At 49.5% G+C, this 17819-nt stretch overlaps 1 protein-coding gene and 1 pseudogene across 2 annotated transcripts in view; one reads left to right on the top strand and one right to left on the bottom strand.

Annotated features, from left to right (window-relative positions):
* The window catches only part of SCARA5 (scavenger receptor class A member 5), an 87160-nt gene extending 69785 nt beyond the window's left edge, over positions 1-17375 (top strand). Inside the window, exons 5-8 of one of the 2 annotated variants that reach the window (XM_029938394.1) lie at positions 10313-10393; positions 12418-12516; positions 14430-14486; positions 16862-17375. In XM_029938394.1, the coding sequence (XP_029794254.1) occupies positions 10313-10393; positions 12418-12516; positions 14430-14486; positions 16862-16911 (287 nt within the window). In that variant the 3' untranslated portion in view covers positions 16912-17375. Of the gene's footprint in view, positions 1-10312; positions 10394-12417; positions 12517-14429; positions 14487-16840 lie in introns of both variants that reach the window. The other variant, XM_029938402.1, reaches the window with a different exon arrangement.
* On the bottom strand, positions 13163-13324 carry LOC115302988 (annotated as a pseudogene).
* Positions 17376-17819: the final 444 nt, after the last annotated feature.

Below are 17819 nucleotides of genomic sequence, written 5' to 3'. Positions count from 1 at the left end.
CCCCTCCCTGCTCCCAGACAGCACAGTGTCCACACCCTCATCCTCGGGTAAGAGAATGGCCAAAGGTGGCTAATGGAGGACTGAGTGGCCTGAGCGTGGATGTACCAGTGGGAGCCTCCCAGCGTTTCCAGCAGAGGAGAAGCAGGGGGTAAGGTGGCAGGCTCAGGCCAGGAACAGGTGCGTCCAGGGCCATGGCGTTCCAGTGGGACAAGAATTGGAGAATCCCAACTGTGAACCCGGCCTTCCAGGCTGTTATCATGTAGATTCATCAAGGCAGAAGAACGTGTTAGCCTCATGTATAACTCTTCAATGTAATGGCAAAAGTGTGTGGGCTTCCATTGGTTCTCTTGCCCCGAGCCTATAAACTCTAGAACCTTTAGAGCCAGCTTCCCTCTCTCCCACCCCTAACTGCCCCCTCCCCACTTTGCCCCTTCTGCTTCCTGCTGCTGTCTTCCCTGCACACACATCACTGTCTGAGGCACCTTTCATGAAATGCACTTTTCCCACGTCATCCCCACCCCCCATCCCTCTACTGTGACTCCCCAGGCTCTACCGGATTCAGTGAATACTCTTAGCCTGACAGTAGGCAATAATACTACCATGCTGAACACCAAGTATTTCAGGTACCATACAAGCATGCCTTCTATGATGTCTTTTAGTTTTAAAACTTTTTACTGAAGTATAGTTAACACATGATGGTACATAAGTTTCGGGTGTATAGTGTGGTGATGAGACAACTCTATCCGTTGGGCTGCGTTCACCACAAGTGTAGCCACCACCATCGAATGTCTTCGAAAAACAACAGTGAGTGCACTGAGATTCAGGAACCTCCTCACAGTCTCATGCCAGGAGGTGATGGAGCCTGGATTTGGACCCAAGCTTTTCTGGTCCCAGAACTGGTGTGCTTTCTATCACACACCCACCCCCAGCTGTCTTCTCTGCCTTCTCCTCTGACTGTTCCCCCAGACCAGAGGTTACACACAGAACTGTTCTGTAGAAACGAGTCCAGCAGTGTCAATGAGTGAGGTGACCTTGATGTCAGGGGGGTAGGAGGGGCGATGGCAGGCCCACCCCATTTTGGCCAGGCTGGCATGTGAGCCTGGCATCGACAAAGTCTTCCGATTTTACACAAGACACCAGAAACATGGAATGTTCTAGAAATTTTCAACTGTCTCACTCTGTGGGCCATATACGGTTCACAAACAGCCAGTTTGCACCCAATGCCCTGTGGAAAGCAGCCAGTCCAGTGGGACACGTCTTGTCACTGCCCCAGAGACACGGCCCACCCTTCCTACTGCCTTAGCTATTCCTTCTATCGCCGGGCCTCCTTCTTCCTCTTCGTCATCCAGATCCCACTGATTCTCCAGATCTCACTCAAGAACCCTGTTGGCCCCTCTAGCTCACTGAAGTCTCTTCCCCTGAGCTTCTCCATTTAGTAGTGCAGAAAGTGGTAACGATGGGCCCTTCCATTTGCATGGTACCTTCCAGTTCACAGAGGGCTTTGGAGGTACATTAATTTGCTTTAAAGTGGGTCCCAAGACCAACTGTTAAGTTGGTTGAAGGCGGGCTTTATTATTGAGTGCAGGGTAAAATTCCTCCAGGAAAACAACTGAGGCTCCCGGAGGAAATGCCTGATTTACACAAGGCCACACAGCTGGTAATGATCTGACCCAGGACTTTTTGTTTTCAAACAGTTTTAATAAGGTATAATTTACATGCTGCAGCGTTCACCCATTTAAGTGTATAATTCAGTGATCAGGCCAAGATGTTTAACCCATTCCTCGGGGCTCACCATGCTGTGCTACTCCCCAGCCCCTGCTCCTGTGCCCTCTGCGCCCCCCCAGGACCTCACAGTACAGTGCACATAACTAGAACTCCGCGAATGTTTTCAAAGCAACTGTTAGATCTTGAACCTGGACAGTCAGGGCATTGATTTTCTTGTCCTGGGTCACTCAGGCTTTCACTTCCCAGAAATCAAAGGAAGGCAGGAGGTAGAATTTATTCTTCCAAATCCATACCCCTGGGGTTATAGTTTTTCCCCTCTTCTCTTTTCCTTGGCCTTCTCTGCCCACAGCAGTCTGTCAGCTACTTTCTAATGATAGCAACTGTACTGAAATATGACCTACTATAAGCCAGACCTTGTGTCAACACTAGTTCTCTAAATAGACATTGAAGACTGTAATCCTCACATCCTGCAAAATGGTATGATTGTCCCCATTTAATGGATGAGAAATGTGGATAATTTTCCCAGTGTTTTTTATGCAATTGGCAAGTGGCAAACTCCAGGTCTGAATGGGGGTCTTTCTGGTTCAGAAATCAGATTATTGTCACTGACCATCCTGCTCTCTAGGGAGGAGCGATGCCAGCTCTGAGCAATGAAGGGAGAAGAGAGTGGTCCCTTGGACTCCATCTTGGCGGTATTTGGGGGGCAGCCCCTCCTCCCGCCTCCCCCCTTCCTCCCTCTTGCAGTCAGCAGACAACACCATGCTCTCTGCTGGCGCCTCCTCCTGGGGCCCTCCCAGCATTTCACATCCTGGTTCCTTTATACGCAAGCCTACTCTCCTTGGCTTGAACTGAAGCTGCTCTCGGGCATTCATTTGTGAAGGCTCTTCCGGTGGAATCCCCAAGTCGTCTTTCTTTGGTTCTGAAACTGAGATTCACTCTCTGTCCCCTGGAACCAAAAGCTTCATCTCAGTCCTGCCCAGGCCTGTCTTCTAGTCCTCAAGCTTTGCATTCTCTATGGGCTGCTGGCTCTTCAGAGATGAACGCCACTCAGTTCTTCTGGCTCCCAGAATCACCACCATATCTGGTATCTCTCTTTCCCACCTCTCTCTCTCTCGTGGTTGCCAGGGACCCAGCTGGCATGATTAAAGAAGATTCTGTTTGGCATATCTGATGTACCCACCATTCAATTTTAAAGTATTATTTTTTTATTTTTTTTAATGTTTATTCATTTTAGAAAGATAGAACATGAATGGGGGAAGGGCAGAGAGAGAGGGAGACACAGAATCCAAAGCGGGCTCTGGGCTCTGAGCTGTCAGCACAGAGCCTGACACAGGCCTCGAACTCATGGACTGCAAGATCATGACCTGAGCCAAAATCAGATGCTTAACCGACTGAGCTAAGCTTCTATGCATTTCCACACTGCTCTCTGAAATGGCCTTTCTGCCCTAATTTTGTCCAGTTCCTCTCTTAGTCTTTAAGCACACACACACACACACACACACACACACACACACAGTCACATTCACACACACTCACACTCTCCACCTCTTTGCCCTTTCCTGGCACAAAATACACAAATACTCAATGATGTATATTTTTCAAATATGAGCTTATTTATGTTATTCTTGAGCTTGACCCCAAATGTTTTTCATTCTCTCACTTTGTTATACAGTACTCTCTGAATTTTGTCTCCAGTTTGTCTTTTGTGTACATTCACAGCAGTGCTTTCTGTTTTCTGCTTTGGAGTTTCAGTATTAATCATGTCTGTTGAAATGTGTGGTTTGAGAAAAGCAGAGAACTTAGAGGATCAGAGAGAGAAGGCATATAGGAGTGAGGAGATAACCCGAGAGTAGGGGGCATCCCAGGAGGGGTAAATGTAACTAGGGAGGGGGGCATACAGGAGGGGGAAGATAACCAGAAAGGGAAGATGTACCAGGAGTGGGGAAATAACCAGAGAAGAAAAATACCAGGGGGAGGAAAGAAAACCAGAGAGAGGCCATACCAGGAGAGGAAAAAAATAACCAGAGAGTGGAGGCATACCAGGAAGGGGGAAGCTAACCAGTGAGGGGGCCATATAGGAGGGGGAAGACAACCAGAGAGGGGAGGTATGCTAGGAGAAGCAAGATAAACCAGCCAGAGGGGGCCTACGGGGCTAGGGGGTGTGAGCAAGGCAGGAAGGAAGGGCTCTCCGCCATATTCAGATGGTCTGCTTGCTAGATGGAAGGTTATAGAATCATAGAATATTACCCTAATTATAGGCTCTGTAATCATCTAGTCCAGTCCTCTTGCTTTACAGTTGAGTGCTGGAGTCCAGCTCCATCAGGTCCAGGGCTCCCTGAAGGATGGACAGTGTTGGCAAAAGAGAGTGAGAGCGCCTCGGCTTCTTTCTGCTCACCAGGCAGGCATCTCTGCTCTGACCTGAGAGTCAGCTTTATTTATTGAAAAAAAATGTCTGAGGTACAAAACAGAAGTGGCAATTGCCTTAGACAATAATTTCCCATAACAAATTCTTTTGTATGTAAAAATTTACCAGAACATAGATTGGTAGAAGACTCATGCATAATCTTTACCATAGAGATTGAAGTAGGTGACTAGATGTTTATAACAAGGGGAAGGAAGGGATCCTTAGCATTCAAATACAAGGCAAAGTGTTTAGCATAGCAAAGGCAAGAGTTAGGTCCTTGTGAGCAGGGGTCAATAGCCTGTTTATGAGGGGAAGAAAAACAGGTTTTCTCAGGAAATGTAACATTTACTCCTATAATCACAAAAGAAGAAACTCCTATAACAAGTTTTTTCCACAAGGTACAATTCACATATTTTTAGCATAAGAAGGCAAGTCACTCGTGATATCAGTCAGTCAGGCGCCTTGGGGGTCGGTGCTCAAGCAGAAATTGAGTGGGGGTTGAGTGGGTGAAGACTGCGGTCAACACCTGATGGTGGGAGGCCTTGCAGACCTGCCTTACTTCAGAAATGGCTCCCAGCAGTTGAGGACCTTGAGGCTCAGAGAGGGGAAATGACTTACCCAAGTCAAGTCCCACGCCTGTGGCCCACCAGGACTCAAAAATACATCTCTCAGTTCATGAAAACACATCGAAGGAGTAGATTTATCTGTGAGCAGCTTTTTAAACGTGCTGTGCAGTAGAGAGTCCAGGTCCAGCAGGGCTTACAAACGAATGATGTGATGGAGCTCGGCCATGGGTTCCGAGTTCCAACTCTGGCCTCTAGTGCATGGGGATGTGTTGGAAGTGTCAAGGTCTCTGTGAGTGAGGGGATATGTAAACAGTGTTTCAGCTCCACCAAGGACTGGGAAGCATGGACTGGGTGGAGGCTCACCCAGGAGGGCTAGATGGCACTCTGTCCTGTCTGCTTCCACGCCGGCCTCTCTGCTGGAAAGGAAGTGGAGAGCGTGCACTTGCAGCCAGCCTGGCCTGCCACCCCTTAACTCATGAGGTTCAGAGGAAAGCTGGCTTTACAGGCTGGGCGGAAGCCGGGAGAAGCACCTGCACCTCTGGGCCGAGCCCCCCAAGCCGGGAAACACGGCTAACAGTCCCTGCCCTGTGCACACAGTGAAGGGAGTGGGAGAGTGTGCAAAACTGTAAAGGTAATAAAGCTGAGAGCCCAGTGCCTACGTGACGTCAGGGGGTGGAAGCAGGGTAATTAATTGGGGGACTCCACCTTGGTCAGCCACTAGGGATTAGCACGGTGCGGGGGTGGTATTTATATTATGGATTTTTGTCGCTGTTCTGCTGGCTTCAGGCCCATCAGCTGTAATGATACTTTGTTCTTGGCAGGAATCTGTCCTGATTCCAGCACATGCGGGTCCCCCACCCCGTCGCTCATTCCAGGATCCGGGAAGGGAGGACGGGTTACTTTTCCCTCCCTGTTGGCTGGTTCCCAGAAGAACCTTGGTATTTCTCCCAAATGCTCAGTCCTTCATTTGGACCACATATCCTTCATTTGTTCACGAGATGTTTCCAGCTGGCACAGCGCATGGGCAACCCCCTTGGGGGCAGAACTTCCCTGGGAGCAGTGTGGGAACACAGGACTGGACTAGTGGGCAGACCCCAGGAGGGGACTCCAGACACAGGGCACAAGGCTAAAGTGTTCTGTCCCTCCCCCCCTCCCCCCACCCCCACCCCCACCGATTCCTGTCCCCCTGCAGGAGGTGGGCTGAAAGAAAAGCTGGCACCCCAGACTGGAAACATAATGGAGAGGGGGCTCCAGAAGTGTTTTCACAATTGAGGAGAAATAGACCCCACCACTCCTTTTTCCAGACTTCCTCCATGCTCTGGCCTGCTCTAGTGAGAGAAAAGATGAGCAAGTCACAGTGTAAAGAGTCAAGAAGTTATAAAGCTCAACTGGGTACTACTAGGACCAGTAATACCATAACGGCTTCTACAACTGCCCAAAAGTCATTCATAGAATCTCTACAGTATGCCAGGCACTGTGTGAGGCATAGGACCTCAGAGAGTGGGGCTTCTGCCCTATAGACAGGCCTCTCCTCCTTGGGGACCACAGTGCCAGGTGAGTAACAGGGCCTAGTGAGTGCGCACAAGGTTGCCTGCCCAGGTTCAAGGGTGCTCGAGGAGAGTTTGAGGATAGTGATGCCAGAGGGGCCTTCCAGCTCTGAGATTTGGGGGCTCTGCCCTGAGAGATCAGAACAGTGTGCTTGGAGGTGAGCTTCAGGCCTGAGAGGGACAGGACTCTTAGAAAGGGAAAGATTTGGTGGATGTCTGGGGACAGGTGAGAATGGTTTTGCAGAGACGAAAGAGAGCTTGTGTCTGGAAGCATCAGACCGTGAGTTTGCAGAAGGGGTCAGGTGGTGAATGATCTGCAGGGGTCTTCAGTAGAGGGGCCTTGGCCTGTTGTGCTCTGAGCAACCTCAGAGGCTGTGAGTTCACTAGATTCTGACAAGCTCAGTGGGACAGCACAATGGGTTTTAGAGAGCCCTCAGACAAGGAGGTCTTTAAAAGGTTGGGTGTGAGACCCTGATGAGGGTAGTGGCAATGAAGAAGGAGGTAGAGATATGACATGTGATTCACCTTGATGATGAGCCTTGATGAGCAAGGGCATGTGGGGGGCAGGGAAAAGGGAGGAGTTAAAGCAAGCTCAATTTTTGGCCTGGATTCCAGAGAAAATGATAAAATATCAGACCCAAGTATGCATTATCCGTGAACAGCAGTGATTTGAAGAAGCCCTTGGTCTTTGGAGCTCCAGGCAGCCTGGCCCCGTGAGACTCACACTGGCTACATTTTAGGTTTTTCTGAATCTCTGGGACCAGTTCCACCTAAGGGTGTGACCAGGGCTTGGAAATCAGCACCCGCTTTTACTGTCCATCCCAACTTCCTCTCAGTTCATCTCCAGTAAAGGGCCTTACTGACCACTTATCTGTGTCTTAAAAACTACACCCATGTGTTGGATGTCTTCAGACCTCTCCCTAGATGAGCCAGCCAAGCGTGGCAAGGTGATTTCAGGTGCAGCTCAGAATGACTATATGTAGTGGTCTTGGAGTCATTTTGATGAAGCATTATGAAAGTGGGGGTACAGATAATTAGGATGACCTTGCCACTCAAAGGTTACCAAGCCCCTTTACATCCAGTGTGCCATGTCATCTGCTTACTTACTCTTCACGACAAATGTCTGGGGAAGGAACTTTAATGTAGATTTTACAGGACCAGGATCTGAACTTAAGACTTATCTCCACCACCCTGATGCCCTACCATTAGGGTCATTCCCTGGGCAGCAATCCTTCCTTGGTGAGAATTACTCCTGGGAAGATCTATATGTTGAGTCACACCCTCAGCAGGGCAAACAGAGCAAACTGCAGAGTGTTCAGTCCATTGCATCCTTGACCTGCTCAGTTCTAGGAGCGCTCAGTTCCCGATGGAGAGGGTAGGAGGGCACAGGGGAGTGGAGTGGGGGCAGAGAGAAGGAGGTCTTGCTCAGGGACCACTTGTAGAGTGCAGACATCCAGACACCTCTCAGTGTCCCTGGCTGCCGCTCTGACCTGACAGAGAGATTGCTGGAATATTGGGTAGAAAGCTCATCTGCTCCTTCCAGCGTGCCTCTCCTTTGCTGTATAATCTCAGGTGTGTCCTAAACAGATTCTGTGTCCCAATGATGTCGTTTGAAAGCTGGGATCAATATGGCCAGTCTTCCTTTGCTTTTCTTCATAGAAGAGAGGAAGATGGCCACAAAACCTGGCCCCTTTAAATGATTTGTGTGTAACTCGTGCATTTTTAAATTGTTGATTGCTTTTTTCCTGTGTATGTGCCATCGAATTATTAAACAGCTGTCAACTTGGGTTAGGGTCTGAGGATGGTGCCAACTTTTGGAATGTATCAGTACATCTCGATCTTGGCTGTCTGGTTGTTTTGTATGTATTAACACCCTCTGATCTCATTCATTCATCAAGTATTTATTGTGCAATCCGTTGCTGCTGTGTTATGAGTATGCGTGTTTTGGTTTCCTGGGGCTACCATAACAAAGGAGCACAAAGTGGGTGGCTTAAAACAATGGAAACTGATTCTCTCACAGTTCTGGGGGCTGGAAGGCTGAAGTCAAGGTGTTCCCAGGGTATGTTCCTTCTGTAAGCTCCAGGAGACAATTCTTCTTGGCCTCTTCCTAACTTCTGGTGGTTGCCGACAATCCTTGGCATTCCTTGGCTTGTAGACACTCCAATCTCTGCCTCCCTTGTTGCACAGCATTCTCCCCACATGTCTCTCTGTGCTTTACCTTCTTATGACAACACCGGCCATTGGATTAGGACCCACCCTCCTCCAGGATCAGCCCCTTTTAACCAACTACATCTGCAAATGACCCTATTTCCAAATAAGGTCACATTCTGAGGTTCCAAGCAGACATGAATTTTGAAGGGACACTCTTCAGTTTGCTACAATACGCTTTGGCATTTTCTTTGGTCTTCTTTTTCTTTCACAAGACAGCAAGAGTAGGAAGCTGAGAGTCTGGATCTTCACAGCCGGGACAAGGATGCAAAGAATTCGGAACTGGCAATTTTGTTAGGGAACATGTACACCTATGAGTCGAGGACAAGGCAGTGTGTGATAAGTGTCAAATGGCACAAAGTGTGTCCATTCAGATGGGCCATGCCCACCATCAGCCAGGAGTGAAGGGATGAGCAGCCTGGAGGTGGGGGGCGGGGACAGGTAGGCGTAGGAGATTGAAGGGGAGCACAACAGGCGGGAAGGCCTAACTGCATTCTGGGAACTGCAAGCCATCTACTGTGATGGGTGAGGCCGAGGGGCAGGGCCAGACAGCCCTGAGTTGAAAGCTGGGCTCCTTTTCTTGCTAGCTGGCTGTGTGGCCTCAGGCAAGTAACTTCTATAACTGTTGTTCTTAGAAGATAAACACAGTATTGTTGTGGGTACTGAATCCAGCCACATTTGCTGAAATCCCTGCCACAGTGGACCCTAGCCCTGGAAGAAAGTCCCACTCAGGAGCAATTAGACACCCCTCTCTCCCGCCAGATGCTCAAGCCGGATGCTCTGCTTCCCCCAGCCTCACCTATGTTTAACCAAGGTCTGTCCGTTCTATTGCCAAACAGCCACTCACATCCCTCTGGACCATCACTTCCCTCATTCAAGGCTCCGCCACCTCCCTCCTGGGGTGCAGCCTCCTCACAGCCTCCCTGCCTCTGCTTTCCCTCCCATCCTGATCCATTTTCCAACATGGCAGCCTACGCCGACTCCTCGTGTGCAGATCTGATGACACTCTTTTTTCCCTCAGGTCCTGCTGTGGTTTCTGGTGCCCTCAGGGTCAAGTCCAACACTGGCCATAACTCCAAGAGCCCCACTTTCTCACCCTTCTTGTCCATCATATGCCCCCAGGTCCTAATCCCACCGTGGCTCACATATCTCTTATCTTTAAGCTCTTGCAGGGATCGTTCCCCCTGACTGGAGCTCTCCTTGTCATTCCGTCTCAGTCTGTCCGGCTGCGGTAACAAAATACCATGCACTGCGAGGCTTAAATAACAGACATGTCTGCCTCGTGGTCTGGAGGCCAGAAGTCTGAGATCAGGGTGCTGGCATGGTGGGGTTCTAAGGAGAGCCCTCTTCCTGGCTTACAATGGCCACTTTCTTGCTGTGTCCTCATATGGCACAGGGAGAGGGAGCAGGAGAGGGAGAAAGAGCACCCCACGCATGAAGAAGGGCGTAGGGAGCTAGAGTACTCTCTGGTGTCTCTTCTTTGGGGCCCTATTCTTATGACCTTATCTAAATCTAATCACATCCAAAGGCACCACCACACTGAAGATCAGGGCTTTGACATATGCATTTGGGGAGGTGGGGTGATCAGAGACATTCAGTCCATAACATGCCTCCACTCCTCTTTTTTACTTGGTCACCTTCTGTTCCTCCTCTAAATTTCACTTTGGATATTACTTCTTCCAGGAAGCTCTCCCTGATTTCCCCTGCACACTCACAAGACTGGGCTAGGAGGAACCCTATGTGCTTCCAAGACGTAAATGCCGACCCTTCCTCTCTTTAAGAGGGAGTGTTTTCTTCCTCTACAGGAGGCCTATTCCACAAGGCTACTCTCTAATCTTGGTGCTATTTTGTAACCCTTCCAGGACCTCCCGGCCCCAAAGGCGATCAGGGGGACGAAGGGAAGGAAGGCGAGCCTGGCATCCCTGGATTACCTGGTCTTCGCGGTAGGTGGGCGTACCAGGGAGGAGAAGGTGCCCCCAATCCATCCCTGACCCTCCACTCTGTCATCGGTATTGGTGAAGGGGCCCCCCAAGAGAGTGCCCCATCCACCCAGCTTCAAATGCCCTGCCATGTCAAGAGACTGATGCGTTGTTGGTATCACAAGATTGGGGCAAATACTTCATCTAAAGTACCAGGATCTGAAGGCGAAGGGGAGGATCAGAGGCTCACAGCTTCCTGAAGCCACTTCTCAGCCCAGGAGGCAAGGTTCCCGTGACCAGGGCCTTCGGAAGGAATCGAGAGTGTTCCCCAAGCGAGCTGTGCATCTTCGGTGTGTCCTGAGCCACCGGGCACCTGATGCTCACTGCTCCTTGCTGGTTCTGCCTGGATCAATGAACACGCTAGTGACAGCCCTGAAGATTCGGTGGCTGAGGAGGAGGATGCTTTCGGCCTTCTGGAAAGAGCGTGTTCTTCTTAGACTTGTCTCGGGAAGCTTCTGTTCTGTTACTTTTGCAAATGTTGCCTCCCAGACTGTTTGCTTCTGAGCCTCTGCTGTGAGCAGCATTTTCCCAGGAGAGTGCAGCATCTTCTCAGCGATGGAAGAAGAGGGGAGGCTTATTGGGGGAAAGATGTCTGTTCATTGATATCAGGAATTCTATCTCTAGACCATCCTCTTCCTAAGTCTTGAGGAGGTTGCAAACAGGAGAGGGGCTGCAGGTAATAGCAGGAGAGCCCACGCCTGCCCTCTACTCCTGACTCCCTCCAGGAGAGCTCCCCAGATCCAGAACTGAGAATGCCTAGACGCCCACAAGCCCGAGGAAGCTCTTTTTCTGCCTCATTAAATTGTACGATGGGGAACCCTGGGTAGATTCAGAATTCTGTGGCAATGGGGCCTTTGGACTCCACACAGGTCCCTTATGTTAGGAAGGAAAAAAATCAATCAGCCCTTCTCTGAAGTCCCACCATCCTCTCGAGCCATTCGTCCTCCTCCAGATGTTTGATGTTTGCTCTGGAGAAATAATTACTGGAAGGCAGGTTTTTTCATGTCACGGAAAAAGACCCGAGAAAGCCAGCTCACATTCAAAGCAGGAAAGAACAAGTAATCAGTTAATTAAGAGTTCTCTGCTTGACAGAGATAACTGTGGGCTTAGGTCAGGGCTCTGGGGGATGGGGCTCTCACTGGGTGAAAGTATTTGTTGATTCTGGCTCTCCATAGTGACATGCAGGCAATGGCCACGGGACCTCGTGGCTAGGAGCCCTGGGGCCTGATCTGGCAGCCAGCACCCGGTCATCCTTCCCATTTACTGACCTTGCTAACGTTCTTCCTCCTCCTCAGCCTGTGGTCCCCTTTGCTCTACCTCCCTGGGTTTCCAGCAGGGATGGGATCTTTGTGGTTTTTTTGTTAAAGAGGATGGGGATCCATTTCATCTGCCTCTTACCCTAAATACCAGTAAGCCCTTTTCATCCAGCATGAAGTGCAGCTCATTGACTACAAGCTTTCAGTTCAAAAAGACTAGGGCTTGGATCCTGCCCCCAACACTCTCTGCTGTGTGACCGTGGTCAGGTTACTTAACCTCTCTGGGCCTCGTTTCTTTATTTGTAACATAAAAAATAGTATTTCGGTTTACTGTGAGGCTAAAATGAGGTACTTTATGAGAAGAGTCCAGAATGGTGTCTGACACATAGAAAGTACTCAAAAATGTTTGCTGAACTGAAATATCCAGCATAACTATAGGTAAAGGGACATCTCCCAAATGGAGTGGGCCCCACCACCATTAATCACAGTAGAATCAGACCTTCTGAGGGGAAGGGGCCCAGCCTAACTGGAAAAGAGGCACCGGTGGGGAAGGTTTGGGCTGACCTTTTGAACACTGTTTTTGCAGCCTCTTTAACTTAACTGAGAAGAATCAGTGAGGAAAAGCTGCAGGAGGGTGCGTGTTTGAGGGTGTTTGCCAGGCCAGATGATGACCTGTAAAGGCCCTTCCGGCTCTGAGTCAGAGACCCCACAACTTGTCTTGTGTCTCCACAGGTCTGCCAGGAGAGAGAGGACCCCCAGGACTGCCAGGTCCCAAGGGCGATGATGGAAAGATGGGAGCCACAGGACCAATGGGCATCCGCGGGTTCAAAGGTAATAGCAAACCTCAGAGCAGCCTTGTGGCCTTGCTCACCCCTAGCCCCCGGCATGGGCGTCAGAGCAGGTAAACTGGCTTTGCCTTTTGGCTCTGCCACTGACCAGCTCAGCGACCTTGGGCAAATCACTTAGTCTTGTTAAACATCCATCTCTTTTTTCAAATGTTTATTTGTGTATTTTGTTAGAGAGAGCATGCATGTGTGCACACAAGGGAGGGGCAGAGAGAAAGGGAGAGAGAGAGAAGCCCAGGAAGGCCTGAGCTGTCAGCATGGAGCCCAATGTGGGCTTGAAGTCACAAACCGTGAGATCATGATCAGAGCTGAGACCAAGAGTCGGATCCTCAACCTGCTGAGACACCTAGACACTCCTCCACATTCCTTTCAAGGGTGTGCAGATATTTATGGTAGCTGCAGCACAAGACGAGGAAATCTGATGCTGTGTCTCCAGTCTTAACTCTGCCCCTGTGACTATGAAAACTAAGGGAAGGTAGTATTAGCCATTCCTACCCCAAGTCTACGATGGTCTCTTAATCTTGGACCACTGAGAACTTTTGTTCTACTTTCTGGTGATTCAACAGGCTGAGATTTTCCTTCCTTTTATGATCTACATTTTAAAAAATGATTTTAAAACAGACTACAAAAGCAGCATATGCTTGTTCAAAATATTTAACGATACAGAAGCATATAAAGTATAAAGTAAAAAGCGAGTCCCCCTCCCCCGTAGTCCCTTAAGCTATTACTCTTTTTAGCAATAATCGTGTCTCGGATAAACTTCATTGGCTATGATACTGCCACTGCACAGAGCTAAGCTATTACTCTTCAGAATAACTACTGTAAACATTTTGGAGTGTATCCTGCCAGAGCTTTTTCTAAGCATATTCATATTTACATATATGGTTGCCTTTGTTTTGGGGTTTCTTTTTTTTTCTTTGAAACTTGGATCACATTAAGCCTCCATCCTTGGAACTTGCTGGCTTGCTTTTTTTTCACCAGACAACACGCCATAAGCTTTTGACTTATGGATAATTTTCTGGAGGTACTTGGAATAGAAATTCCCAGGTCATTGTAGTGCCCCTCCCCCCTCTTTTGAATGGTGTCAGGACCTTCCGCTTCTTTGTAGAGTGCAATGCTAGCTGGACGGAGCTCTGTTGTTTCAACCATATCCTGAAAAGAAACTCTACAATTCCCTGGAAGTTCCCTTTCATGTCTCATAGCCTCCCCCCTGGGAAGTGTGCCTCCCCATGTACTGAAGTCCTCCCCAGCTTTCCCCCCTGGGTTTACTAGGGCAGACTTGGATGTGTACTTCTAAGACCTTGACTCCTGGGGAGCTTGGGTGACTCAGTCCGTTCAGCATCTGACTTTGGCTCAAGTCAAGATCTCACAGTTCCTGGGTCTGAGCCCCATATCGGGCTCTGTGCTGACAGCTCAGAGCCTGCAGCCTGCTTCGGATCCTGTGTCTCCCTCTCTCTGCCCTTCTCCCACTCTTCTCTGTCTCTGTCTCTGTCTCTCTCCAAATTAAACAAAGACATTAAAGAATTAAAAAATAAATAAAGACATTATTTTTTTTAAAACCCCAAAACCTTGATTACTTAATAGGGATATCTTTGCCCTGTCTTCCTCCTGCTGAACACCATGTACTCTAGTCTGTGCAGGGAGACGCTACCCTTCTGCACTTTGGTTAGGGAATGAATCGTCTCAGCCGACCCCCCCATCTCCCTCTTGGGGCGACCAGAACACACAGCATAATTAACTCAAGCTCTTCACTTTCCTGCCATGCCAGGCCCTCCAGCGCTGTGGGCTCCTGCTGAGAGTTTCTCGGGTCACAGGTTGATATGTCTCCTGCAGATCACATTTTATTCACGGGTAGGATTTATTTCCATTTCTAATGCCAGTTTTCCTCCTCTGTTACAGGTGATCGGGGCCCAAAAGGAGAGAAGGGAGACAAAGGAGACAGAGCGGGGGATGCCGGTAAGTACATTCTGTTGGGGTCACTGGATTCCATAGCTGTCATCTAAGCAACCTCACAGGTCTGGGAGACTGGAGGCTGAAGCCAAAGGGCCCTGCTGGCCCGGCGAGAGACAGCCATACTCCAGGGGCACCAACCATGCTTCCATAAGCCCAATGGTTATATGGGATGATTTGGAGGCAGACTGCCCGTCCTCCCTCCTGGCCGCCTCACTAGCTAGCTAAGTAATCTCTGTGTTCAGTTTTCTCATCTTTAGAATGGGTATAAAAAGCTTCCTTACCTTGTAGGATCATTGTGACAACTGAATGAGTTAGTCTACATTAAGTGCTTGTTACCTTGCCTCAACCATGGCTAAGATTCAGTAGGTGCTGAATATTATTATGCTGTGTCATATGTTAGTTCAGACATACTGACTTTCCTAGTGCCTACACGGGGAAAGGTGCAGAGGCAAAGCAGAATCCCTTTTGTTTTCCTCCTTTGCTATGAACTGAGCAGTTACTCTAGGGATGGATGTCTCTCTGACGAGGATCCTCCCTAAAAAAGAGCTATATAGAGAGCCTTTGAGAGATTGTCAGAGAAGAATGAGTCTAGCCAGGTTCCAACAAAATACTAGCATATAGTATTTGTTGGGATCTGAAATGATGCCATTCCATGGGAAGCCATGAGCAGATTATCCCCTTCGAAGGCATCTGTTCTCCGGTCCGGGGTCCCTAGGAAGACTGGGCCTGGAGAAAGAGCACCTGCACCCAGGTTCTGCTGGTGACACTCAGGGACAGATGCCACTGCAGAGTCCCACACTGGCCCCAGACCAAGGTTCCCCTACTGCCAATCTTTGCTTCTGTCCCAGTCATGCAGGACCAAGTAGAAGACCTCTCTCCTAAGCAGTGCCCTGGCAAGGTCTTCTGAAACTTGAACTTGCCTGCCACCTCCTCTGGCCTTCCCTTTCTCAGGGTCGTGATTAAGGATCAAACAGGAAAAATGCACATGACATCACTTAGTCACTCTGAGGTGGTGGACATGGCCGCAGACCAGGTGTGCTGGTGCTCACTTTGGGCTCGCCACATCCACTTTACCTTAGATGCACAAAACACAAAACAGTGTCTGTGGTTCAGTCTTCCTAGCATTGTCTAAGGTCCCTTTCTGGGTCACTAAGGGTTTAACTGGGAACATCCTGGCTAGATGAGGGGACCTGGTGGACTTTGGTAGGAGCCAAGAGGAGAGTTTTGAAGACAAAATAAGGGAGTCTGGATATGATCTAGGACATCTGTGACAGATCTGAGTCACACTTATCTAATGCACTGGGCTCCGTACTTTGTCTTTGGGATGCTCTCTGCTCTGTTTGTTGACTGCTTTCTGATGGAATGCTGCCAAAGTAGCCAAGAAGGATGGTGGCATTTCGGTCTGTGAAATAAATAACTCTTGATTTGGTGGCAGGAAGGGAGGGACTGGGGAGATCTGACCTTTGAGAGGGAGATCAGAAACGCTGCCCACATACCAGGGGTTCTTGTCAGGAACTCTTTGGCAACTATTCCTCAGCAGATTTGAAAGAAGAGAGGAGGTCCGTGCTAGCCTGGAAAGAGGTGGTGGTTGCCAGTTGCCATTAATCCAAAGGATGCTTTCATCACTGTTTACCTTGGTTCCATGGGCCCAGCTGGATGGGTTCTGCAAGAGGGCTGGACTGTGGGGTGCTGAGCCACAGTAGTGTTGGGCTCCCCCAGGCGTGGGCGGGAAGCATGGGGGAAGAGCATCTAATCCACTTGGCCCTGGAGTCTATTTCCTGCGCCACAAGAGGCTGATGTCAGCTCAGGACAGCCCCTCCTCAGGGACCGATGGCGTTCTTTCTTTCCTGCCCTGAAGAGGCCACACCCTCATTGGAGCCCAGAGCTCAGACAAGGGCCTTGACAAATTTTCATTGCGGTCTCCTGACAAGCCCCCAAAAAATATCTTCATGGGTGACAGACCTGGCTCAGCAGAGACCGCTCCACAGCCAGGAGGCTTCACACCATGTCCTGGGGAACATAGGAGAGCACAGGAATTGTAGAGCGTAACCGGAAGGCCATCCATCCATCACCTGTCCCCAGAGGTTTTCAGCAGAAGGACCACTCTCCCAAGGCAGGAGCGGAAGCAAACTGGAAACCCAGGGCTCTGGCTTCTCTAAAGCTGGAATGAGATCTTAGGCCCCTGGTCTTTAAGAGTCGGGCTGGGCTCCGTAAAACCCCTAGTGAGTCCCTCACCTGGAGATACGGGTTTAAGAGAAGCAATTCAGGGCTGCCCCACGCCATTGCAGAGGTCTGCTTTCCCACGGCCAGCACCCCCTGGCCTGCCTCTGACTACACCAAACCCACACTGTATTCAGACTCGTGGTTCGGTTTCTAAGGAGCTCCAGTCCAAGAGGCGTCAACTGGATCCCTGAGCCCGCAGCTGTGAGGAGGAAGCCACAGATCATCTTTCAGGAGAGTGCGGAAATCCTGATGAGCGCCGAGTGCCCGCTCCTGGGAGGTTCTGTCATTCCCCAAGCCCAGGGCAGCCCCACCATGAGATGGAACGGGTGGGAAAAAGGACTCAGCACCGAAGTTCTGCCCTCCTCTGCAAAGGAATGCCGTGGAGACACCCTTCGCGGGTGATCCAGCTCAGGGAGCCCTTACCAGACACCTCCCACCTTTGGCAGCACAAACCTAAAGTTCTAGCATGTGGGGTAGTGCCACATAAAGGGACTGAGAAGAGAAAGAAATGTCCTACCCCTCAGGTCAGAATCAGAAATTGGGGGCTTTCCTTTGAAGAGAGCACTACAGAGAAGATGTCTTGGGACCCATGTTTTGAATTAATATTAAAATATTTTTCAGGAGAAAAATAAAAAAAATTAAAGTTAAAAAAAAGGGTGACTGGGTGGCTCAGCCAATTAAGTGTCTGAGTCTTAATTTCAGCTCAGGTCATGATCTCAACAGTTCATGAGTTTTAGCCCCACATTGGGCTCTGTGCTGGCAGTGTGGACCTGCTTGGGATTCTCTTTCTCCGTCTCTCTCTCTGCCTCTTTCCTGCTCGAGTGCAGGCTCTCTCTCTCTCTCTCTCTCTCTCTCTCTCTCTCTCTCTCTCTTTCTCTCTTAAAATAAATAAAAGTTTTTTTTAAATTGTTTTTAATGTTAAAAAATTTTTTTCAGGGGGCTCCTGGGTGGCTCAGTCAGTTGAGTGTCCACCTCTTAATTTCAGCTCAGGTCATGATCTTGCATTTCATGAGATCGACTCCTGTGTCAGACTCTGCCCTGACTGATGGTACAGAGCTTGCTTGGGATTCTCGCTTTCCCTCCCCCAACCCTCTCTCTGCCCCTCCCCCACTC

This window comes from Suricata suricatta, chromosome 1, assembly GCF_006229205.1.
Source record: "Suricata suricatta isolate VVHF042 chromosome 1, meerkat_22Aug2017_6uvM2_HiC, whole genome shotgun sequence".
Lineage (NCBI taxonomy): Eukaryota > Metazoa > Chordata > Mammalia > Carnivora > Herpestidae > Suricata > Suricata suricatta.
This window is presented reverse-complemented; position numbering and strand designations above follow the sequence as displayed.